Source organism: Sus scrofa, chromosome 14 (genome assembly GCF_054392235.1).
Source record: "Sus scrofa isolate SSC_HxYL_T2T_F1_AM1 chromosome 14, Sscrofa_HxYL_maternal_Yorkshire_Landrace_v2.0, whole genome shotgun sequence".
In the NCBI taxonomy this organism is placed as follows: Eukaryota; Metazoa; Chordata; class Mammalia; order Artiodactyla; family Suidae; genus Sus; species Sus scrofa.
Genome location: NC_139396.1, coordinates 152,066,173 through 152,091,875, shown reverse-complemented (window position 1 = coordinate 152,091,875; position 25,703 = coordinate 152,066,173). Strand labels below are relative to the sequence as shown.

At 47.9% G+C, this 25,703-nt stretch overlaps 1 protein-coding gene across 2 annotated transcripts in view; it reads left to right on the top strand.

The window, feature by feature from the left end:
* The first annotated feature begins 8,540 nt into the window (after positions 1-8,540).
* Positions 8,541-25,703, top strand: part of RGS10 (regulator of G protein signaling 10) — a 36,678-nt gene continuing 19,515 nt past the window's right edge. The window contains exons 1-3 of one of the 2 annotated variants that reach the window (XM_001927416.5): positions 8,541-8,662; positions 20,488-20,606; positions 21,716-21,802. In XM_001927416.5, coding sequence (XP_001927451.2) covers positions 8,614-8,662; positions 20,488-20,606; positions 21,716-21,802 — 255 coding nt within the window. In that variant the 5' untranslated portion in view covers positions 8,541-8,613. Of the gene's footprint in view, positions 8,663-14,801; positions 14,955-20,487; positions 20,607-21,715; positions 21,803-25,703 lie in introns of those variants that run through there. The other variant, XM_003359382.5, reaches the window with a different exon arrangement.

The following is a 25,703-nucleotide window of genomic DNA, read 5'->3' as shown; positions in this document are numbered from 1 at the left end:
CCACATGCCTCAGGTGCAGCCCAAAAAATAAAGTATATGATTTAAGTTTTGACAAATATATACCCTTGTGAAACTATCACCACAATCAAGATAATAAACATATCCATCACCCCAAAACTTCGTGTCCCTTGGAAATCCGTCCTTCCCACCTCATTCCCTATTATCCCCAAGCAACCACCAATCTACTTTCTGTCACTCTGGTTTAGTTTGCATTTTCCAGAATTTTGTATAAGTGGAATCATACAGTGAACCCCTCTCGGTCTGCCTTTTTTTCACTAAGCATCATTGTTTTGAGATTCACCCATGTTGTTGAATGTATCAGTAATTCTTATTTTTTGGGCTGTGCCCACAGCATGTGGAAGTTCCTGGGCCATGGATCGAACCCAGGCCACAGCAGTGACCAAGCTACAACAGTGACAATGCCAGATCCTTAACCCACTAGGCCACCAGGGAACTCTGTAAAATTTATTATTTAAAAAAATTGATTCTGTTGTATATTTATACCACAATTTGTTGATTCCTTCAGCTGTCGATGGATATTTGGATTGTTTCCAGGTTGAGAATATTACAAAGAAAGCTGCTGTGACCAATTGCGTACAAGTCTTTGTATACACATACGCTTTTATTTTTCTTGGGTAAATCCCTAGAAGTGGAATATTTGAATTATACAGGTGGTATATGTTTGAAAGAAACTTCCAACTACTTTCCAAAGTGGTTGTACCTTTCATATTCCCACCAGCGGTGTGCTCCTTGTTAGCTTTTTGGAAATTATCTCTTTTGACATTTCATGCTGGTACACTTTGTTGCGGGTGTGTCATGGTGCCTGCTTTGTGGGCTCTTTCAATTTGGAGAAGAGTTTCCTTCACTCTGGACAATATTCTTGAATTGTATCTTTAATCTCCTCTCTACTATCTTCTCTGTAATGTCTTTCTAGAATGCCTATTCCTTGGACTTATTCTCTACTATTTTTCTTTCCCTCCTATTACACATTTATTCGTTTGTTGTAATTTTTAGATTTCCTTGACTTTCCCTTCCCATCCCCTTTAAAAAAAATGTGGGGTTTTTTTTTTGACCCACCCGGTGGCATGCAAAATTCCCTGGCCCATGGATCGAACCCGTGCCACAGCAGCAGCCTGAGCCGCTGCAGTGACAATGCCAGATCCTTAACCTGCTGCATGACAAGGGAACTCCAAAATGCTTTTATGTTTATGTTTATATTCCAAGATCTATTTCTTGTTTTATGGATAGAGTAGCTTCTCTACCTCTAAGGTAATTTTAGTTTTTTAAAAGGAGTTATTCTTCTCTATTGTCTTTCTCCTGAGTTGTGATCTTCTGTTTGTTCTGGTCTATCTTGTTGGAGGCATCCTTTGAATGTCTGTTATCCTCACATATCCCTCATATTTGAGAGGGGGGCATCAAAGGCTCTCAGAAGCTCTGTGTGTGTGTGTGTGTGTGTGTGAAAGAGGCATGTGGATGCTGTATTTCTCTATGATTAGTTAGGCATCATAACTTTGGGGAATCCCGAAATATTAATATCTATGGTGTTTTATTTATTTGGAGGGAGATATGAAATGTGTGCAGGACACTCAGCTGCTGGCCTTTCTAGAGGGAGGGGAAGGGGTCTCCTGGTTCAGGATGCAGACCTTTGCTGAACTCTTACAGCCCAGAGGCTCAACTGCACCCCAGCTGGGCCAGCGGTCCCCACGTCCACAGCCTCTGCGCCTCCATTTCCCATGGTCCTTTCTGGTTTCCTAGTCTGGGGTAGGAGGGAGCCTGAGGCCTCCTTATACAGACTTAGCCAAAACCCATTTCCAGCCCTGGCCTGCCCTGCTGTCCGTGGCCCTAGGCCTTTCTATCTGGAGCTCATCTGAGGCTCTGCAGGGTACACTGGCCTCCTCACTGGCACCCAGCTGCCTGCGTTGGGTTATAGCTTCTTTCTCTTTGTTAAAGCAGTTTCTGCTGCTCCATCTGCTTTCAGATGGGTTGAAATTTTATATTATAAATCAACTAAATTTCAGAAAAAAAAAAACCTCTCTTCCATTAATGCTTCCTTTCCCATAAACCTTGTCTAGGAAGGTTTGTACATCATTAAAATATACCTTATTGGTAATATATTTTCTTGTCATCTTAGTGATTTGTGAGAGAAAAGTATTTTTCCTCGATTCATCAACACATTTTTGTTGAGTGCCTACTATGTGACAGGCACTCTTCTGGGTTCTGGGAGAGCAGGGCTAACATTCTAGGGAGAAGGGAGGGGAGGGTGCATGCAGGCACAGTAGGGAGAAACATCATGCACGTATAGGAAGTTACAGTGTGTTGGAAGGTGATTCATGCTATGGAGAAACATGGCAGGGATGGAGGGAAACAGGACAAGGAAGTCCAGGAGGAGTGAGTGGCCATTTTAAAGCCTGATGAGGTGAAGTTTGGGTAAAGACCTGAAAAAACTGAGGGCGTGTGCCATGCATACCCAGGGCAGAGGGTTCCAGACAGAGGGAATGGCCAGTGCAAACAAAGGTCATGGGTGCGATTGTTGGGGGGGTGGGGTTGAAGGTTAAGGAGGGGAGTTGGTGGGAGCAGCTGGGAGAGGGGGAGAATGAGGAAGAGGGTCGGAGAGGAAGGGAGGTCCTGGTCATATGGGGCCTCATCCATCTTTATAAGGTCTCGGGCTTTCTCGTGGGGCCGCGTGGGGAGCTGCTGCCGTTTTGAGCAGAGGGTTGATATGGTGAGAATTCCCTTGTTTCAAAAGGCTCACCCTGGTCGCTGGGCTGAGAATAGACTTGAGCAACTGGCAGCAGTGCAGCCTGTTAGGAGGCTGCCACAGTAAACCTGGGCAGTGGATGGTGGCTTGGATGAGGGTGACATGGAGTTGGAGATGAGATGCAAGGTGGGCTTCTGGATTTATTTCGATGATAGACCTGCAGGGTTACTTGATGGATTCAAGGTGAGGTGTGAAAAAAGGGATGATCAGAAAGGACTCCAAGATAATTGGTCTGATCAAGGGCAAGGGTCGAGCTGTCTTTAGTTGTGGTGAGAAGGCAGGTGGATCAGGTGTGGGCAGGAAGAGGAGGATCTGTTTTGGACACAGTCTTTGGTGTCTTAGTCTGCATTTAAGAGGAGATGTCAAATAGGCAAGTCTAGGCTGGAGATAGAAACGTGGGGTTGTGAGTCTAAAAAGGGTATTTGACTATTCACAATGGCCAAGACATGGAAACAACTAAACGTCCATCGACAGATGAATGCATTAAGAAGATGTGGTACATACACACAATGGAATACTACTCAGCCATACAAAAGAACAAAATAATGCCATTTGCAGCAACATGGATGGAACTAGAGACTCTCATCCTGAGTGCAGTCAGTCAGAAAAAGACAAATACCATATGATATCACTTATATCCAGAAACTAATATACAGCGCAAATGAACCTTTCCACAGAAAAGAAAATCATGGACATAGAGAACAGACTTGTGGTTGCTGAGGGGGAGGGAGTGGGATCGATTGGGAATATGGGGTTAATAGATGCAAACTATTGCCTTTGGAGTGGATAAGCAATGAGATCCTGCTGTATAGCCCTGGAAACTATATCTAGTCACCTGTGATGGAGCATGCTAATGTGAGAAAAAAAGAATGTATACATGTATGTGTAACTGGGTCACCTTGCTGTGCAGTAGAAAATTGACAGAACACTGTAAACCAGCTATAATGGAAAAAATAAAAATCATTATAAAATTAAAAAAATAAAAGGGGCATTTCATCTGGACTTAGGTGAGAATGATGTGTTGATGATGGCTCACCTCTTGGAACAAATGCACCACCCTGGTGGGGAAGGGACTGCTTCAAGAGGAGGGACCAGTAGGGTCAGATGCTGACAGTGGGTCAAGACAGAGACAGAACTGTCAGATTTCCCAAGGGGAAGCTATGGTGACTTAGAGCAGTTGAGAGGCGTAGTGGAGATGCAAGCAGATGTGAAAGGGCTTAGAGAGTGGGAGGAGAGCGATGGGAGACGGTGCGTACAGACAACTCATTTGAGACACTTGGCTGAGAAGTGCTTCAGTGAAATAGGGCAGCACAAAAAGGTTTGGGGGTTTTGGTGTGCTTTTTGAGATTGGAGAAATACAAGTGTGACCACATGCTGATATTCATCTGCCTTTGTTTAGCAGGAATCTCAATTTGAATCTGCTTTTCTTTTTAGAGCCACACCTGCGGCATATGGACGTTCCCAAGCTAGGGTGGAATCAGAGCTGCAGCTGCTGGCCTACACCACAACCATGCCAGGTCCAAGCCACATCTTCGACCTATGCTATAGCTTATCCTTAATCCACTGAGAAAGGTCAGGGATCAAACCCACATCTTCGTGGATACTAGTTGGGTTCTTAACCCACTGGGCCACAATAAGACTCCCTAATTTGAATCTTAAACACACATTAAGGTGCATCTTCATGAATGCAGCATGGTATAAGAGTGCTGTACCAGGAGGACCACCTGCCTGTGACTCGGGAAACCTAGCATTGCTCCCAGCCAAAGCCATCCGGGCCTCAGTTTCCTGATCTGCAGGGAACTAGGCTGCTCTCCAGGGATCCATCCAGCTGTGACATACCATGAATGTGTGACTTGAAAAGCAAGGGAGATCAAAGATGGGAAAAGCAGTTGATGTCTCTTCACTCCTTCCATGGGAAATGAAGAGTTTAAGGAAAGCACAACTAATATAAAGATGCAGGCTTGAACATTTGTAGATTAAACCTAGTAGAGATTTTTTTTTTAGGGCCCCAACTGTGGCATATGGTAGTTCCCAGGCTAGGGGTCAAATCAGAGCTATAGCTGCCAGCCTATGCCACAGACACAGCAATGCCAGATCTGAGCCATGTCTGCAAACTACACCACAGCTCCTGGCAAACACCAGATCCTTAACCCACTGAGTGAGGCCAGGGATTGAACCCACATCCTTGTGCATCCTAGTCGGGTTTGTTAACCACTGAGCCACAACGGGAACTCCAAATCTAGTAGAGATTTTGATCAGTTTCCAATTGCTGGTTTCCCCTCACCCCAGTTGAAAAGCATATTCACTGAAGAGATTTTGCAAAACGGGAAAAATATAACAATGAAAAGTAAAATCACCCATTATCCCAACATCTAGAGGTAAATGCTGGTAGCATTTGGAATCATTTCCTGCAAGCTTTCTATCCATAAATATGCTATATTTCCTCACTTGTCCCACTCAAAAATGTCTCTATTTGTATCCTGCTTTTTTCAATGACAGCTTCATAAACACGTTCCCTACATCACCAAATATTCCTCACCCAGTTCTTACTGGGTTCAACATTGCATCATAGGAATATACTGTAACTTAGTCATTCTATTAATGGTCATTTATAGCTACCGTAAATAGCACTGATAAAAGAAGTGTTATGATATTCAACTTTGCACATAAACCTTTGTATTTCTTATTCTTTGGCATAAATTACCAGTTGTACAATTATTCACGGGTCCAATGGGTATAAACATTTGGAAGGCTTTTATACATGCTGCCAAAATATCATCCAAATACATCTGCCTCGCTTGCCTTCCAGAGAGATTGTAACCATTTACTTTCCCTGTCTACACTGGGTGTCAATTGCATCACATGGTTCCTAACCCTGCCAACTTCCTATAATTTATTAAAATGCTATTTTTCACCGCATATAAGCTAAAATTTATTATTAAAACAGCATTGGAGGGGGAGTAAGTTATTCAGATTCCAAGGCTTTTTTTTTTTGTACCTACATGTGCCGGGCACTGTGCCAGGTGCTTTCTTGTTTATTGCTAGTGAACACCACACTCTTAGAATGTAGGTGGCATCCTTTCCTTGTCCAATCCCAAGAGGCTGTGTGTAAAGATTGGCCAGGATTCGTACCCAGATCTCTTGACTCCAAGCTGGGCGCTTACATAATTACTTATTTGACCATACCTCACCTGCTTCAAATGGTTGAAATTTCTAAGAGACTCAAATATGTTTTATTTTATGTATATGATAAAAGACTCTATAATGTATTCACAGCTTACCAGTTGTAAGTTTCTGAGAATAAAAAGCAGCAAACTCTAAAGTTAATGATCATTCTGGGGTTCTGCTTTTCAGGACACTCTAGTCTCTTGCTCTGTTCCTGGTTGGAATGAAAGTTGTGCAACTAAAGGCCAGACCAGCAGGGGTAGGAAGGGGCCAGACTGCTTGTCCTTTTCTTGCTCAGACTGGCTACCAGTGTTTGTAAAGGTTTGAGATGAGCTACACAAAGTGAGTGATGCTATTTGGGTGGTAAGCATCTTTAGCCACCGCAAGCCACAGGCAGAACCTGAATCATGCGGGAGGGGTGTGTGTGTGTTTTCTTTTGGCAAGACTTAGGAACTGTGTGGTTCTGTACCTCGGTACTCAGGCTTTTGTGCAGTACATGTTGAAAACTGGCTTTTGGATCTTCAGACACTTGAAACAGGTATTTATAGCAGTTTCATGAGGACAGTCTTTTAGTGTCCTGAAACATTAAACCTTAATCGTGGGTCTTCATTCCTATACTCATTATCTGATATGCTAATGGGACAGTAAAAGTGATTTGAAGCTCTTCTATTTTCATTTCAGGAAAACCTGGCCCCTTCAGCTCAGGACAGATTCATAAGCATGTCCTAGGCGATGCCCGGTTTTATCAGGACACGGGGTGGACCTAGCAACATTCAGCTGTGCCTGACTTTTACCCATCGTGCCAGTGTCCTTATTTCCTGTGTTAAGATTACTTGTAATTTGGTCTCTGGAGACGTTTTCTGGGGAAGTGTGCTGCACAAAGTCCCTGGTTATTGCAATGAAACTGCAGCGACCTCATCTGGATCCAAGACTCTGCAGAGTTGAAAGGTCCTTCCTTTACAATGGATGAACCTGCAGCCTATAGTTTTAAGCATCACCCGTTCAGTCCCATTACAATGAGAGGAAGCTAGCAGGAGCCCAGCCCCAGAGGAGCCCAACAACAAGAGAAGCTTTTAAAATTGAACTTCGCAGCTGGGTTTTACTTTCCTGACCACAGTGGTCTCCTGGAGTTGCAGCTGAAAGCACCCCCCCCACACACACACCCCCCCTTCAGGAGTAAGAAAAGCCTCTCTATGCAGCAGAGGGGGCGCAGGGTGGGGGGGGTTAGAAATACTCTGAGGAAAGGCATACTTTGAGAGGGGAAGGGGAGGTAGGGAGAGAAATGAGAGGCAACCACAGAAGGCCAGGAATGGGCCGGGTGGGGTTGGGACTGAAGGGGTGGGTAAAGGGAGGAGGAAAAATTGGCGAATGGGAAGCTCAGAATAGCAGATATAAAAGAAAGTGCCAACTAGGGAAAATACTGAGAAAGGATGGGTGGAGGGGGATCGAGACTGGGTATAACGGTTGAGAAAAATAGCAATTAGTACAGCTAAAAATAAAGACCAATTTAGAGACAAAGCCAGATACACAAGGGGAAAAATAGGACTCGCCCGAAAGAATTTCTCACAAACCAAATCCTCAAGAAAATGGGGCTAATGACACCCCCTCTTGGTCTGTTTCGCAGAAGAAATGAGAATAGATTCGAGTAGAACTGGTGGCGCTGAGCAGGTGACTGGTGACAGAGGAGAAATCAGAAGTAGGGCGCAGCGCGGACCCTAGTGGTTCGTATTCCGGGCGTTGAGCTCAAAGGCCCTCCGGGAAGATGAGCCACGTGTCCCTAAACTTATTCCCTCCAGTCAGCTGGTGTGCGGGGCAGAGGCATCGCTCTGGGCTGGAACGTTAAGGGGTTCCTATAGAATTCCCTCGAGACCAGGGCTCTAGCGCCCAAGTTTCGGCACCCACGCAGCCCACCTGGAAGAGGGCGCGCCCACCCGCAGCAGCTCTGCTCGCTCTGCAGGTGGACACCGCCGCCCGGGTTTCGGCAGCGACGCCGCACTAGCTCTCGTGGCGGTGGGATGGCTCAGTGCCCACGGAGTCGCGGGACAGGCAAGCCTGGGGAGCAAGGATCCTAGATCACCGGGACAAGAAGAAGGCCGTTGGCCACGCCTAGGTTTTGCAGCACTTCAAGGCCTCGGCTTCCCGGTCTCTGAGCCGGGATGTGACCCCGGCCTGCCTCCCCGCCAAAGTGCAGGGAGTCAAAGAAGCACTGTGCTCCCGCGGTGCCGCTCCCGGTTCTCGTGGCTGCAGGGAGACGGCTGGGGGCCGGGCAGGGCGGGACTGCGGGCGTCTTCTCTGGCCAGCCCCGCGGGGCAGCGAGGGGTCCCTGGGACGCGCGAACCGCCTGGGCAGGGTTCCTAAGTCCTAGGCGGCGCAAACTCCTCCTGCGCTCGTGCGCACCATCCCGGGCGCTGAGCCGGATTCTGGTGTTTGGGAGTCACCCGTGCGCGCCCTGCCCGCCCAGGCACCCCGGGGCTGGACCGCGAGGCCTCAGCTGGGGTGGGCAGGGCGCAAGGAGCGCGCCACGCGGCGCCTGGCCGGGCGGAGGGCGGTGGGGCGGGGGCGCGCGCTCCGGGGCGGTCCTGAGCCGGCTCCTCCTCCTCCTCCTCGGCCTCCTCCTGCTCTTCGCCTTCCCCAGCTCAACCGCCCGCGCCGCCCGGCTGCTCCTCCTTCCTCCCCGGGGTGTCGCAGCGATGTTTAACCGCGCTGTGAGCCGGCTGAGCAGGAAGCGGCCGCCGTCAGGTAAGGGGCTCCATGGGTGGGGGACTGGGGTGCCCCCAGGGGCAGCAATGAGCCGCTCGAGCCGGCGATGCCGGTCCAGGGCATCCTTTCCTCCCGCCCGGGCGCGGCATCTTCTCCCAGCTCCGTCCAGCGTCTTTGCGGTTCCAGCCGCGGCGGGAGCACAGAGCCGCGAGAGGTGCGCCGGGGAGGAAGTTTGTCTAAAAAGAGGAACAGCAGCACTTTTCTTTTTAGTGAAGATCGGGGAGAAAAATGAGATCCAGAACACCCCCAAACTTTGAAGGTAGTATGGGATCTAGATTCTGAAAGCAGACCGTCACCGCCCCCGCCCCCCCATTTTTCTTGAGTTCTCTGTCTCTGCTGCAGGCGTTGGTGTGAATGATGCCTGTGCAGTGCCTGAGGAAGGCACGCCTGGACCCCGGGCATCCGGGCTGGGGCTGCCGAGCGCCTTCTGTTCTGGGCTGCGGAGCCGAAATGTGGGGTGAAGAAAGGGTGAACGCCAGGTGAAGGGCGTTCGCGCCCAGGCAAGGGGCCGACATTGCAAAGACTTCGGCTTGGCCATCCCTCTGGTCCAGCATTTGCAGTTCGCGCCCAGGCAAGAGCCGACTTTGCAAAGGGTTCGGCTTGGCGGTCACTCTGGTCCAGCCCGAGGACAATTTGGAGCGATTCGACAGGACAAAGAACCCACGGTGATGATGAAACCATGCCCTTGATTCCAACCATCTTACCCTTTTTGTTCATGATAACAGCTACGCCCTTTTGAGCGCTTAATGGGGACCACTCTCTGTGTTCACTCGGCTCTCGGTGAATTCTCTCTTCACTCTTAAGGGCAACCCAGTGAGATAGGTACTGTTCTCGCCCCTTTATGGAGAAGGGAACGAAGGGAAGCCAGGAGCTGTTAGGTAACTTGTCCCAAGTCACACTTAGGAAGTGATAGAGACTCTTTCAAACCCAGCTTGGCCCCACTCTGGAGGTGAGAGGTTTTTCTGTTGCCTTCCACCCCAGGAGTTGCTTCTGTATATACTCAGTGTGTACATGTTGGCTCATGAATTTTTGTCCCACTGAATATCATATTTTATGAGACACACAGTGGTTAAGAGAAAGGATGGAAGCTAAGTTGGGTGGATCCAAATCCCACCTCCACCACTTACTAGCTATGGAGCCTCCCTGTGCAAATAAGGATCCGCAAAATGGGAATAAAAGATCCCTCTTTAAACAGTTACAGCTGGTTTCCCATCTATCAAATGATGCATGTTATTGCACTTAATATTTAGAACCCTAATAAAGTAGGGTTTCCACCCTAATAAAATAGGATTTCATAGGGTTATTGTAAATTGCTTATATTTAGTCTTAGTGGTCATGTAAACATTTCTGTGTTGCCTGTGAGTCAAAGTATCCATGTGGGTCTTCGTATCAGCTACTCCCTATGGTTGGATATTTACAGGCCTATGGAGTGATGGTCAGAGTCTGGACTCTGAAAAACTCCTGCTTCCCACACTGACTATCATTCAGTGAACTTGGGGGCAAGTTACTTGACCTCTGAACCAATTGCTACATCATCAGGAAATTTGGGAGCTGGTTGCTAAACCATAGGTAGCTTGAAGTTGGCTGTCGGTGGCTATTTACACCACAAAAATCAGCAGATGCTAAAAATCAAGGTTCCCCCACTCCGCTGCCCAGGAGAGCTGGTTCACCAGCACACCTCTGCGTCAGTTTTACCGTCTTTAAACTGTTTCATAGAGTGATGGGATAAAACACAGAAAAGCATGTATATGAAGTTTTTAGTACAGTGTCTGGCATTACTGAGTAATGATTAGTTGTTATCTTTTCCATTTTTATTATAAATAGAGCTTCTGTGAACATCACTGCACAGGTGGCTTTTGAGTTGAAGTCTTCCAAACAAATCAACTGAATTATGGGATATGCATGGTTTGGGGGTGCATGGGCGCATGTTGTACGCCAGAAAGACTGGGGCTGTTTCAGTGGAGTGTACTGCTTTCAGGGTAACACATTTTAAGGCTGACGAAATGTGATTAGGTTGTGATAGAAAGATCGGTAGCTAAATATCATGGATTGGTAATGAATGCCTGGCTTCCAAGAGCCTGATGTTGTTAACGATTTTTAGGTTTAAAGTTTGTCCCCTGATGAGAAAGGACAAATAACCCCTTGCCAGTTTGGTCATCACCACCCAGCACTGAGAAAGGTGGAGCGTGGGCCCTGAGGCAAAGGCACTGGAAGCCAGCCAAGCGAACCATGGGACCCTAGACTGAATCGGGGGCAGGGGGCGGTGATTTTGAATTTTTTTTTTAAGTGGTTCTCTAGATTGTACAAACTTCCAGCCCCACAAAATTTGGATCCACCCCTGCAGGACCCCGATTTGGACCTGGCTGCCGTCCTACCTCCTAGCTCCTTTTATTCTAGACTTTTCCTGCTTTTCTGCAAAATCTTATTGGAAACAATGTCTTTAAGCTGAGGTTTGGCACTCCCAACCCCTCATTCCAAGTGCAATTCAAAATGTGACTGTTCTTCTTTCTGAGGTTTCTCAAGGTGCGTTCATGAACCACATGGGGGGGGGGGAATTGATAAAATGCAGCTTTCTAGGCCATGCCCCTAAACTGTGAGGACCCCTCGAAGGGTTCTGTGCACCCACCCTGCCCCCTATAACCACGTGCACTGTTGATAACTGGGATGCTCTTCACTTGAAAAGCAAAGCCAAAGCCACAGCCACAGCCACAGCCGTCCACCCCCTGGGTCCAGACTGAGGGCTGAACCGCCAGGGGAATCCCCCGCCACGGCGCTCAGCCCTGGGGCCTGTTATATATTATCCCATTAAACCTCTGGGACCAGTCTCAGATTTATGGCTGGCTGAAGTTTTTATTTAAAGATGACAGTTGACATAACAATTCAATGTCTTTGTTATAACAACCTAGTGGCAGGGCGGACTTGGCCACTGGGGAGAGTTTCCCCTGCAGAACATCACCAGCCCCGGGGCCTGCAGTTTCAGGAGATCAAAGCAGGCAGAGAGGTGAAGGGCATTGTTTAAATACAGGTGCAGTCAGACCACCAGCCGGCTGAGTGCCCGGTGCCAACTCTGAATGCCACCATGGGCTGGTGGGGAGGGTGCGCTCGTGGGTCTTTCACAGACTTTGTACTGGAATGGATGCCTTCTTTCCTCGCTGTTGGAAGTTCTGGAAAACTAAGCAGGTGCCTGGCTGGGCCATTTCCTAGGGCTTCCTGGGTGGACTGAGTCACTTCCCTCCCTGGGGTTGAGTAATCCCTTGGGCCCCCTGCCGCTGGGCTCTGAGAACTTGGCTGTTTAAATTGTACTAAATTTACTCACCAGTTTCTTCTGCTTCCCCCAGATAGCTCTCCACGGCAGCAGCCTCAGGGGTGGCAGTGGGGGCCCAGGCAGGCGACAGCAGCAGCTCCTTGATAAGAGCTGTCAGGAGGGGTCCGCTGGAGTGGAACAGTCCCTTGCAGCCTTCCGGGGACAAATTTTCCTTCTGCTGAATGCCTGGGGTTCAGCTTTGCTGTCGCCACGCTGTGGTATGCTCAGGGACCCTGCACCTGACCTTCCCTCCTGGTCCCGTTCCTTCTGTTCCCCGCTCTTCCCCTGGGTGGCTGGACAGTCCTACCTCTGTCTTTTGTCCCCTCCCAAAGCCAGGTCTCCCTGAGGCTTCTTGCCCCTTTCCCTTTTTTTTTTTTGTCTTTTGAGGGCTGCACCCGCGGCATATGGAGGTTCCCAGGCTAGGGGTTCTAATCGGAGCTGTAGCCACCAGCCTATGTACACCACAGCCACAGCAACACCAGAACCGAGCTGCGTCTGTGACCTACACCACAGCTTACGGCAACGCCAGATCCCTAACCCACTGAGCGAGGCCAGGGGTCGAACCCACAACTTCATGGTTCCTAGTCGGCTTCATTTCTGCTGCACCACGACGGGAACTCCTGTCCCTTTCTGTTCCTGAAATTCAGCCTGTCTGTCTCTAAACAGCTGCAGAAACCACCAAGGCGCAGGGACTTGTCCAGAGCCCCCCTTTCATTTTTTCTTTTTCTTTTCTCTTTTTTTGGTCACCCCGCGGAATATGGAGTTCTCAGGCCAGGCATCAGATCCATCCTAAGCCACACCTGCAGCAGTACTGGATACTTAGCCTACTGCGCCGGCTGGGGTTCGAACCTGTGTCCCACAGCTCCCAAGAGGCCACCAATCCCGTTGTGCCATAGCAGGAACTTCAAAGAACCACCCATTTCAGAAGGGACAGAACGGAGAACTTGAATCTCTGACCTGAGCCCAGAGCTACCTGCGTGACCTCACGCAGTGGCGCCTTGGTCATCTTGCTCACATGTCTTTAGAGACTGAGTGTGGAGCAGGCAGCTTCTCTCTTTCCTTCCCTGCTCCCCTTCTTTTTTTTTCCTTTCTCTCTCTAGTCAGGACATTAAAAACAAACCCCACCATCATCAGCCATCTTTCTTATCCCACAAATGAAGGATGTTTCAATATCCCAAATAGTAGGAAAGAAATCATCTCATGTAAAGAACGTCCTGATACCCAAGAATCTTCTAGCGCTGTTGCTATTAAGGAGAGGCTCTGGGTGGCTGAGGGGCGGGGGTGACCGGAAGACCAGTTCCACTGTGTTCCCTTGTGTAGCTCTTGTCTTTTGCACCGTGTACATAAGTGTAATTTACTTACAGAAGGTGTAACCCAGGATGATCCTTACACAACACAGCTCACGTGATCAAACTTTCCCTTCTCATTCTTTCATGAACCAGTGAAGAAAACTTCATGCCGGTGTGTGGCATCTGGGAACACTGGCCTCATCCTCTCAATTAAGTTCCTTAAGAGAAAGGGCCCACTTTTTTTTGTTTCATTTTTGGGACACCCCATGGCATATGGAGTTCCCGGGACAGGGATCAAATTTGAGCTGCAGTCGCCACCTAAGCTGTAGTAGTGGCAACACTGGATCTTTAACCCACTGTGAGGGCCGGGGTTTGAACCCACGTCCCAGTGCTCCCAAGATGCTGGCGATCCTATTGTGACACAGCGGGAGCTCTGGGCCCACCTTTTGGTTCTTGCATCTTTCACTGCCCTTCTCTTTCCAGCCTCTGCAGCCAGATAGCCTAGGATTGAATCCCAGCTCATCTACTTCCTGGCTTGCTCCTGTGGAGTCAGTGATTTAACCTTGTGGTGCCTCAGTTTTCCTCATCTGTACAATGGGCCAATGATGGGCCTTGCCTCCAAAAGTTGTAATGAGGTTGAGATGGAATATAGTAAGTGGTCAGTCAATGCCAACTCTTTTTTACAGCCACCACCCTCCTCTCTGCCTTTCCCCCCACCGACAATCTACCAGAAAACACTTATCACTACCAATCTATATGTGGTGCCAGACACTGCCGACCCTGAGAAGACAAGACTTTTTTGTTGTTGTTCGGTCTTTTTAGGGCTGCAACCATGGCATATGGAAGTTCCCAGGCTAGTGGTTGAATCAGAACTGCAGCTGCCAGCCATAGCCATGCCAGATCCCAGCTGTCTCTGCAACCTACACCCTAGCTCATAGCAACACTGGATCCTTAACCCACTGAACGAGGCCAGGGATCGAACCCGTATCCTCATGGATACTAGTCAGATTCGTTACGGCTGAGCCACAACGGGAACTCTGAAGACACAGCGCTTCCTCTCAAGAAACACACAGTCAGAAGTTCCTTCATGGTGCAGCGGGTTAAGGATTTGGCATTCTTGCTGCTGTGGCACAGGTTTGATCCCTGGCTTGGGAACCTCTGCATGCCACAGGCACAGCCAAAAAAAAAAAAGTATGGGGAGGAATACACAGCTTAACTTACTGCTATTGGAGGGGAAAAAGTCACTAATTTGCCCCAAGGTGGGGGCCAGGGGAGAGTGAGGGCACATTTCTGCATAAATGTCAGGTCCCGGAGGAAGCACAGGGGTGCTTCTGGAAAGTTAAAAACAATAATGATGGCGCCTTCACTCTCACCTCCAGAACTGGGCTCCTGGGTAGTTTTAATTTTTTCTGGGCCGTTGCCTAGAAAGTGAGGATTCTAGGGAGGCTGCCCATAGCAGCCTGACGTTCTTATTTCCTTCCCTCTGGTAGAAACTAGAAACCAGGGGCCATCTGTTGTTTAGTCCACTCAAAAGAGGATGTTGGGGCTTGTTTTTCCTCGGGACCCAAGGGTGCTCAGGAGGCCTGCAGCCTCTGCTTGTCTCGAACAAAGCGTCTCTGGAAGGCAGCGGCGTTTTAGGCTGTGGGCACCTCCCCAGGCGGACCCCAGAGCATGGCACGTAAGGAAGGACCCCCACCACTTTGGCAGATGCCCTCAGCTCCTCCATCGCTGGGGGCTGGCAGGCGGGGGATATCGGCGGGAGGGGTGCAGTGCACACACAGGGGGCATAGGTGGCCTTTGAAAGGGTCGCCTGGGCATTTGACTTTCTTTGAGGCCTCTGGCCTTGCGGAAAAACTGCCATGAGGCCATTTCTGAGCCAAACCATCCTCTCCAGCCTGTTGGCCTGCTCTGGTGGTGCTTGCTATTAGTATGATTATTTCAAAACGTTTTTGTTTTTACTATTATTTTCTGCTCATGGCAATTCAGGCAAACCTCCCCACCGAGGGAATTGCATGCCTGAAGGGTCGCTGTTCTCCGAAGCTAGATACTGGAGCTGATAAACACTTAATATTTAGACAGAGGGTTTCCATGACCTAGTTTCGCTGGAACCTTACATGGATCACCAGTTGTAACAAACTGATTCTCTGCTTCTAAGTTGGGATGAATTTTTTAAAAAATGTCATGTCTGATGTGGTATAAGTGATCCAGCTCTTTAAGTTTTTTTTTTTTTTTTTGTCTTTTGTCTTTTTTGTTGTTGTTGTGGTTGTTGCTATTTCTTGGGCCGCTCCCGCGGCATATGGAGGTTCCCAGGCTAGGGGTCGAATCAGAGCTGTAGCCACCAGCCTACGCCAGAGCCACAGCAATGCGGGATCCGAGCCGCGTCTGCAACCTACACCACAGCTCACGGCAACGCCGGATCGTTAACCCACTGAGCAAGGGCAGGGACCCGAACCCGCAACCTCATGGTTCCTAGTCGGATTTGTTAACTACTGCGCCACGATGGGAACTCCTAAATAAGTTTTCTGAGGTGTGTACGTTCCCCGAGTATTTTAAGGGAGTATGATGTGTGTGTGTGTGACACCAAACCACTTTAGAGTTTAGGGTTCACATTTCTGCCTTTTCTGGGGCTTGAATGGTTTGTTTTCTTTAATATGCTGTGCATTTGTTGGGGGGTGTTTAAGGCAAAGAGTTTGAGGATGTAAGTTGACTGCTGTTGAGGGACCTGGATATTGAGATTCTGCTGAAATCTTTGATTTGGGGAAACTGTCTGCAGGATCATTCACCATGATCTTTCTGCAGACTAATAGCAGGAAGTCATACCGTGAGCGTTCAGGTCTCTGAGTGCCCGAGATGCCTTTTGAGTATGGATTTCCACGGAATTAACGTCCGGAGAAGGTCCCTGATAGATATGACGTCATACCATCTATAAATAATGCACCGCACAATATGCTGCAAGCAGCCAGCCTCAGGCCTCCACGCCGTGATGCTGAGCCGGCTTTGAAATGATGGCTTTTACTAAAGTCAGACCACATAGGACAGCATCAATGTAACGGGAAAGTATATACCTCGTGCTTTCATGCTGGGTGACTCTGGTACAGTCTTCTATGGGTTTTTGTCTTGAGGAATTCAACTCCGTTTTCATAGTCCTCTCCCACATAACTGCCATAATCAATAAGGCTGTTGTGTTCTGGCCTCTGTCTGAGGATCAGCAGATGTCAAAAATAAAAATGGCTGCAGAGCCTATGCTAAGTGGCATGTGCTCTGGAGCAGGATAACCTAGACGTGGGCCATGGTTCCCTATTTTCTAGCTGGGTGACCCTTACAAGGTACTGTGCCTCGGTTTCCTCATCTGTGAAGTGGGGCTAATATTAACCATATCAGAGCGTCATTATGAAAACCAGATGATTTAACCCATGGGAGAAGCTTGGAATAGTACCCCGCACATTGTGAATAATTTGTTGTGTTAGTGGTTCTTATTAGCCAATGATAGGTTCATCTAAAGATGAATTTATTGCAAAAAAAAGTAATATTGTGCCTGCAAAAATATGCAGATCTAAAATGCTTTGAAGAGCCCAGGAGATAAAAATTTTTTTCATTGCAAAAATGTTTTCTAGCTGGTCTAATTGACAACAACAACTAAGCAGAGCTGGACAAAATCGAAACAAACGTTACCTCCGACAGGTCCTTGGTAGCGTCAGTGATCTTACTGCTGCTAGAAAGATAGGTGTAAGTGTTTTTCCTCCTTGTGTAATTCATCTAAAATGAAACTCTTATCAATGACAAAGGAAAGAAGAGTGTGGGGATCTTTGTGTTCCCAAGTGCCAGGAACTGGGGAGGAGATGAGACGCTAGGGAACTCTTGGTTTTGCTTTATTCTTAAGCCCAGAAGTAAAACTTTCTTGCTATGAAGATAGGTTCTTTCCTTCTCCATTATTGGGCTGATGGTGACATTTAAGTGAGCCGAGAGGAGTTCCATGGTGGCTTAACTGTATCCTGATTAAGAATCAGGCATCATCACTGCTGTGGCTCAGGTCACATATGCAATGAGGGTTGATCTCTGGCCCAGGAACTTCTCAGACAAATGGGGTGGGGGGGAAGAGCTGAGATGGCTTGGGAAGACTTTACTTACATGCGTTGGAAAATAGCAGAAATCTCCTTGGGCAGAGGATACTGAATAACGGAAATACCCCACATTAAGTGGTGATCTATAGGGCGATGCCAAAGGAGTGGACCTCTGCCAATCTCATGGTGGTGGGATAATGAACAAAGAGGCACCATTAAGTGAATGAGTTTGCAAATATTCCTTTATCTAGAGCTCTCTATCTGTACTGATACCAATCAAGAAGGATTTTTTTTTTTTTAAAGGCATAGCCACAGGCCTTAATCAAAACCAAAAGTCCGTCAGGAAGTCTTGGCAAAATTCAAACCAACATTTCCAGGAAAGCAAAGACACATGACAGAACATGAGCCAAAGATTCCTAGAGTAAGGACTGCTGGGGCAGAAGGTGGGCAGAAAGGCAAGAAGGAATTTCTCTTTGTCCAGGGCACCAAAGCCAGCAGCAGCCAGGTAACCATGGCCGTGGAGATACTGTCCGTGTCCTGGTGTATTTCCTGAGCCAGCCCTGAAAATTCTGTGCCTTCTGTTACAGTGTCAGCTGTAGATGTGTTTCATGACGTCAGTGGAAGGGAGCTGGTTCCCCAGGAGGAAACTGAAAAGGAAGGGCCATCCATTTGCAAACTCTTGTGTTCTGAGGAACCGTGGAGTTCTGGGGAGGTGGTCCTGGGGAAGGGGACAGTTGCCTGGATATTGCCCAGTACTGGTTTTTTTCTAGGCGTTCCTAAGCTGGGACACCTTACTTTCTGGACTTGGATTTCTCAGTCTGTTAAATAAGGGGACTAGACCAGATGAGTGGATTTTGAGTTGTAAAACTTTTTGTTCAAATGCAAGCTCGTGCAGAAACCTAATATGCAAAAATAATTAGAGTATGAAATAAAAGGGGGAAGGGAGAAGACCCAATTAACCAGAGCACGCTATTGGCTAAATGAGAATCCCCCAAGTGTATTTACTTGCAAGACAGTTCGGCTGTGAAAACTCAAATGTGGTTTGGTTTATTATTGAAAAGAATGTTAAGAGTTTTAGAATCATTTCAGGCCAAGGCTGAAAACTTACAGCCAAAAGACTTGTTCTGTAAGAACAAGAGAAAGAGAAATTTCTGGCTGCCCAACATTGTTCGTGGAACAGCAAACTTGTGTCTCTACATTTATTTATTCAAGAGAAGATCTGGTAGGGAATTGGAGTAAACTGTCAAAGTGCATTCTTCAGGTAGGGAACAGAGAGTCAATTTGTGAAATGCTTGGTAGAATGAACCCTGTTGCAGAAAGTTCTCATGCTAATGATCTTTTAATTTGATTTATACTTTGTTGCGAAGAAATGCAGTCTTCAGAAGCTTGCTGTTTTAGCATTTGCAAAGAGAGCAGGGGACTAATTTAATATCCACAAACCAAAGATTCACTTTAGAGAAGCGGCAAGTCCATTTGAGATGTTTGAGTGAGTTTGCCTCTCGATTAAAGAAATGCATTTGTTCCAAACAATTCTCTTACGTGCTCCATCACCAGTGCATGTTGAAACACAGCCCCTGTGGGCTTCTGGCTTCTACTTTATTTAGGCCAGGCCAGCCAATCAATGTCTAAAATCCAGGTAGATTTCCCAGATGCTGGGAGATGGAGTCAGTGTCAGCTGCTGCCTGAGAAATTAACATGTGTATGAACCCCAGTAGAACAGGAGGGATCATAGAAGCTGAGTTACTACTAAGTCCAACATGTTTTGATACAACTTTCCTCCAAAAACATTTTAAACCATATGGCCCCCTTGCTACTTGCAGCAATGAACACTTCCAAGAATTTTAAAATGTATCCTTTTAAAATGATCTGCTTTGTGAACTTCTGAATTTAAAACTTATTTTCTCCTAGATTCAGAGGACTTTTTTTTTTTTTTTTTTTTTTTAAAGAGAAACATGTCTCTACTTTGAAAAAAGGGAAATGGAGGAAGGAGTATTAGCTATTAAAATTGTTCACTTGATAGATCATTATTTTAAGGAAGAAGAGAGAAGAAAGAATATTTTCTGGAGGGGCCACAGTGGGCATCAAGGGACCTAATGTGCTTCCTCCTTTAATCCTTCCGATGACTCCAAGAGATAAGGAGATTATCTTCATTTTACGCAGAATTTTGTCTATGGTCACACTGTTCGAATTAGTCAAACTGGCTTTGGAACCTGAGCCCACCCGAAGTGACAGTCCATGTTTTTTCCTTTATCTCCGGGAAGGGGCCAAATTCTGTAGCTGTGTTGTCACTTCCTTGTTCAGGCGTAGCCAGAGTGTGTTAGTTGGAGGCCCCTGTCCTCTTTCCTTTAGTCAAGAGGCTCTCTTTTCAGAGGGTAGAATGAGAGTGCACCAGATACAGAGTGACTGATTCATTCTGTCTACCGTTGTAGAAACAGCCTGGCGCCGAACCATACTGGAGCCTGAGAAGCACAAGGAAAAAATGAGTTATTATTATCCTGCATTGTTTAAATTTTTGGTATTTTGCTCGTGATGGATTTTTTTGCATTAATTGATTTTTTCAAACGATTGCAGGACCATCTCATTTATCTGATGCCTGAGTTTTTGGCACCTCCTTAAATTTTGCACCTCCAGCCAGTGCCTCCCTTTCTCCACCCTAGACCCAGCCCTGGTACATACTTTTATTTATGTGCCAGCGGGCAGTGAGCTACCTGCTAGAGACAGAAGATCAAGAGCTCTCAGACTAGTGAGAGCCAGTCGTGCAAACCGTCACAACACAGCCTGATAAGACTGTGCACAGCATGTAGGGAGAAAGAGTTGCCGTTGAATCAAGGTCCATGGGAGGAGGGCTCCAGGGAGCTGGTGGAAAGGTGAATGGGCGAAAGATGATGCACTCGGAGTGTTGGGAAATGACACATCCCTTCTTAGCTCTGAGCCTCAGTTTTCCACTCCTGTAAAATGGAGGGATTGGTAGCACCTACTGCATAAGGTTGTTGTCAGGACTAGAATGAATTTGCTACGTTAAGCACCTCGAGTCGCTTCTGGATTGTAACAGTACTAAAGGTGAGCCGCTGTGGTTATGAAGATCATAGTGACCATTGTAAAATGACAGTATCTTTGGGCCACATACACAGTCTGAACTTTGCTTTGCAGATATCCACGACAGTGATGGGAGTGCCAGCAGCAGCCACCAGAACCCCAAGAGCACAGCCAAGTGGGCGGCTTCTTTGGAGAATCTGCTTGAAGACCCAGAAGGCGTGAAAAGATTTAGGGTTTGCATTTTTGTTGTTGTTGTTGACTGGGATTGATGCAACACACCAAGCGGTTTCAGAGCCTGTGGGGGAAACCCAGGCCAGCTTTTAACACTGCGTGTCCCCACTTGAGAATGAGACCGGCGCACCTGTCATGCCCAAGATGGAAACGCTTTCCCGCACAGTTCTTATACAGCTGGCTGGGAGGGGTAGAGATGCCGGGGACGCGGTTCCATGCTTGTTGACAAAGCGTTTCCAGCTCTGTGACACCTGGAAGGGGGTGGCCTGGGTTTCTGTGATGTGAAGGTTTGTTCTCTTGTGTGTTGGGGATTTTCAGGATATATTAGTGACAGTGAAAGAGGCCGGATGACAGCTGGCAAGGTGAAGTTGAACTCAGAGGAGGGCAGGTGGATGACAAGGTCAGTGCTGCCTAGAAAGGGTCTGCAGAAACCCCAGGTGTCAGAAGAACCACATGTGAATGTCAAGAATGCCTTTTATCTGCCCGACTCCCACTGACGTCTGTCTTTAAGCCTTGGGTCAGGCCAGGATAAGCTCTCGTGCTGTTGCTCCCTGTTGCAGATTCCAAGGAGGGGGTAGCAGGCAGGGCTACTCACAGTTCTGGACAGAGGACCCCAGTGAGCACCATCTGGATCTCGAGGAGAAAACTTTTCCATGCATAGCCAGAGAGCTGGCTGTGCCAACAAGCCCCCCAACATCTGCCAGAGGAAAGCACACCTCCAACTTCAGATAGTTTTCATCATGGCATTTCTAGACATGCTTAATATGTTTTCTTTTGTTTAAAAAAAGGGGGGGCCTAAATTTAGAGGAATGTACTTTGTTTAAACACTGTCTAGAAGGAATGAATAGATCTTCCACTTTAATTTACTTTCTGGTAATTTATTGTCAGTTGAGAATTGTAAGTAGATTCCTGCTTTCTTACTCTTCTTCACAATGTCAAAGTCATTAAGTTCAAATGCACGTGGAATTCCATCTGTAACATTAAACATACATGGGGTTTTTCAGGGCGGAGATTGATCAGTTATTGAATTTTGACATATCTGTTCTTAAAGGGAAATGCTTTGTTTTTGAAGTAGAATACTGTTTGACATTTTTCTTCTTTTCATCCATAGGAGTTTTTAAAAAAAGAATTCAGTGAAGAGAATGTTTTGTTTTGGCTAGCCTGTGAAGATTTTAAGAAAACACAAGATAAAAAGCAGGTACTTCTTCCACTCTATAATCACCTTTTTTTTTTTTTGAGCTTTTTTAGGGCTGTACCTGCAGCATATGGAAATTCCCAGGCTAGGAGTTGAATTGGAGCTACATCTGCCGGCCGACATCACAGCCACAGCAATGTGGAATCTAGCCATGTCTGTGACCTACACCACAGCTCACGGCAATGCCAGATCCTTAACCCACTGAGCAAGGCCAGGGATTGAACCTGCATCCTTGTGGATACCAGTCACGCTCATTACCACTGAGCCACAAAGGGAACTGCCTGTAATCACGTTCTTGATCATTTTTTCCCCTTCTTATAAAGTTACAGCCATCTTTCCAATAAATGTTGAAGTTGCCTAGAGAAATCTAATCCGTTTTGGACTTGGGGGGAGAGATTTAAGCTTCAGATTAGGCTATCTTGTGTTGATCAAATATTAACAGTTTTTAAAAAGCGTGTTAATCTATTTTTAAAAGGGAGCTGTTCAAATGGACAAATATTTAAAGTAAAAATAACGATTTAAGTCATTGAGAGTTCATCATCGAGTAGGATTTTTTTTCACGAGTAATTTATGTGAATGCATCTCCCAGAGTTTGACATGCCAGCATCTTGCATGGATCTTGTAAAGCAGGCGTGTGGTGATAATGCATCAGATGGATTGTCAATTATTCAGTGTATCTTTGCAGAACATCTTGTGGTTGGCAGGCATCCCACATAAAGTTTCTGACTGTTCTCCTGGGTGGATATGTGCTCTTTGCAGGAGGTAGCCTTTAATTCCAATGTCAGCTGGATTTTCTGCCATTGAAGTTGGGTGTCAGGAGAGGTGGAGGAGATTATGGAGAAGGCGGCTTGTGGATTGGGTATGCTTACGAGACCCATGCCTGCGTATTTCTGAGAGGCTAGTGGCTAAATGCCTGCAGCGGCTGGTAACTTATAGGGCACGAGGGAGGTTTTTGGTGTGAGGCTGTAGGGAGTGGTGGGGACTGGAGCCATTAGGGGGTAGCCTGCCCTGCCTCCAGAGGCTCTATGTAGCGGGCTGCTTAGCTGACTTTGACAGTGAACGCTTTGTGGTCTATGGCCGTCAGAGCCTTCCCTGCTTTGAGTTCTACCCACCTAGGTCTTGGCTTGCACACCCCTCACCCCAGAACTCTGAGGGACCCTTCCTCCCAAGGCAACTTCTATCTTCAGCCCAGTGCTGCCTGTTTTTCCAGAGACGCTGGACATTTGGCTTCTTATAGGAAACCTTCCGATTTTATAAATGATGGAACTCATTCTTTTAAAAGATGGAAAAGCTTGCCTGCCAAAAAAAACATAGCCATGGGCCGATGAGGCTCGTAGGCTGCCAGTTTTTGAGCCTCTGGCTCCACATAGCTGGAATCCCTGAGGCCAGAAGCCATTATGTGTTTGCAGAAGATGTCTGTATTGGTTTATTCAAAGGCTTTTCTGCCTCAGGCACCCTTGCTCCAAGATCAAGCCGTGTGGTCTTTCTACCACTTTCCGCTCTGTGGGGACAAGGGTGGATCCGAGGTCCCTTTAGCTGAACTTCCTCAGTCAGCTGAGAAAACCATCCCAACATAACCCTTGGCATTTGCTTCCTTCCTGCTTCTTCCCCCTGGAGGATGGCTTTGCCCGAGCTCCAGGGTGGTGAATGGCCTCAGGTGGTAGGGCCTGCTTTGGAAAGCCAAGTGTTGGCTGCATCCCTTGAGACAGGCGTGCCCCTTGCTCTCTTTTGCCCCCACCCAGGCCAAGGCCAGGACAACCCTCAATAAATGCTGGCCTGGGCAATGGATATGTCCAGCCTCGCCCTAAAACCCTTGCTCAGACTCAAGCAGGCAGACAGATGTCCATTCCCTTAGTTTGCATGCTGGAGGTGAGAGGGGCCGACAGGTCAGCTGGCCCACCCCTGCATTGCACAACTAGACAGCTGAGGTCCCCGCCAGCCCGAGCTGGGACTCGAATCTGCACCCTAAGCTGCCTAGTCGTTTCCCCTGCATAGGGTGTCAGTGTGCCCTTTGATTCAATTGAGTTTTCCAGATCTTTGCAGTGTACCTGCTCAGGGCCAGGCCTTGTGAAAAGCACGTGACACACAGGGACCAGGCAGATGAGCCTCTTTAGGGAACAGGCTTTCAGAGGGGAAGCTGCTTGTTAAACAATCCTTTGCAAGTATGACGAGTACAGAAATGGGAAGTCCAGCTTCTGTGGGAGCACAGGCAGCGGGTGTCAGGAAGGCCCCTGGGGAAGTGACTCTTGGGCTCACATCTCAGTGGAGTCTGGCCAGGGGAGTGTTCCTGGAAGAGGGGAACAGCGTGTGGGGAGCAAGGCCTGGAGAGAAGAGCTGAAGGAAGCCCAGAGGCAGGCGCCGTGCTTCAGGGGTGGGCTGGCTCTGCTTGCCTGCGGCTGGGGGTGGGGCACACCTGGAGACCCCAGGCACCAAGGTGAATGCTGGAAAGCCACGGTGTTGGATTGTACTGGCCCGCCCACAACCCACAGTCAGAGCTTCCAGAATCTGGCCCTCTCTCTGTGCGCCCAGCCCTGTCCCACAGCATAGGACTCCTTGAAGGCTAGTGCCCTGGAGCGTGCCTGGCCATTGCTTCCAGGCAATGACCGCCACTTCGCCCACCTGCCCGAGGATGCAGATGGCACTGGGAAGGGAGGTGGTATGTTCTCTGGGGCCCATGGTGGTGTCCACACCTCAGTCTGGGTTTATCACTCAGCCTTGTGATGACAATTCCCGCCCTTCCAGATGCTGGAGCTGTGGTCTGAGCACTTAAGCTCACCCACAGCCGCCTGGCTTGGTGCAGAGAGAACCAGGATGCAGGCCCAGATCCCCTGTGTAGTCACGGGTGGGTCTGGCTGCAGGGGAAGTAAAACCAGAAGTAAGTTCTGTTTCACTAATTTTAAAAAGCGGAGGAGGCCATCATACAGGGAGAAGTCGGCCTAACTGAATTGCACAATCAGACTTCCCATGTCTGATCCAGGGGGGACGGTTTCTCTACAGGGAACTAGGGCAGTTATGAGACTGATGCGAACCTTGCTTTGGCCTCCGTTATTTAAATAGGACCTGTGCCGGTTGGGTTTTGCATTCTTTGACTCTAATTATCCAGCCGGATCTCTCCAGAGCACTTACCCAGTTATCTGGTACCTTGTATCTCTTATTTATCTTCAGTTTGATTTGCTTTTCCCTCTGTCATGTGGACTCTGGAAGGTTTGTCATCTTTGTCCTCTTCCCCACTGTATCCGAGCACCTAGGACAGTGGCTGGCTCTGTCCTTCCACTCAGGCCACTTTCAGATGACCTCTAACCTCCTGTTACCTGCTGAGCCCCTGAGGATCCGCAGTGGGCAGGGTCCTGGCCTCCCTGCTCACCTTGACATGCGGTCCGTCACTCAAGGGGTTGGATTTGAGTGAGGAACCTGCCCTCCGTTCTGTTGGGGCCTCTGTTCTCAGAAGCTCCAAACAGCGGGCTGGGGCTGTGTCTTCCCCAGTCTGTGCTTCACCCCCTGGCAGCCTGGAAAGCAGCCATTTAGTTTGGGAGGGTCTCGACTCTGTTTCTGGTGGGGAGCCCTGGGGTTTAGGAAGATGGGTGGGTGATGCCTCCCACCCTCCCTCCTTGGAATGGTCCTGGGGTGTAATGCCAGGCACTTAGATTCAGCAGTCAGCCTTCAGAGCTGTTCTCTCCCTTTGCAATTTCTTTACAGTTTAAAATTTTCCTATAAAGGGCCTCTTCCTGTTGAATTAGCCCATGAGATACATCAATCTTCTAATACAAAACAGCATTTGTCTCATAAAACCTCAAAAAAAAAAGCTCCAAAAAGGTGCTTCTTCTTTGACTACTCCTGAATTCTTTCCTTCCTTCCGTCATCAGCTCATGCATATTAAGTTGGCTTACTGTGTGACAGGGCTTGA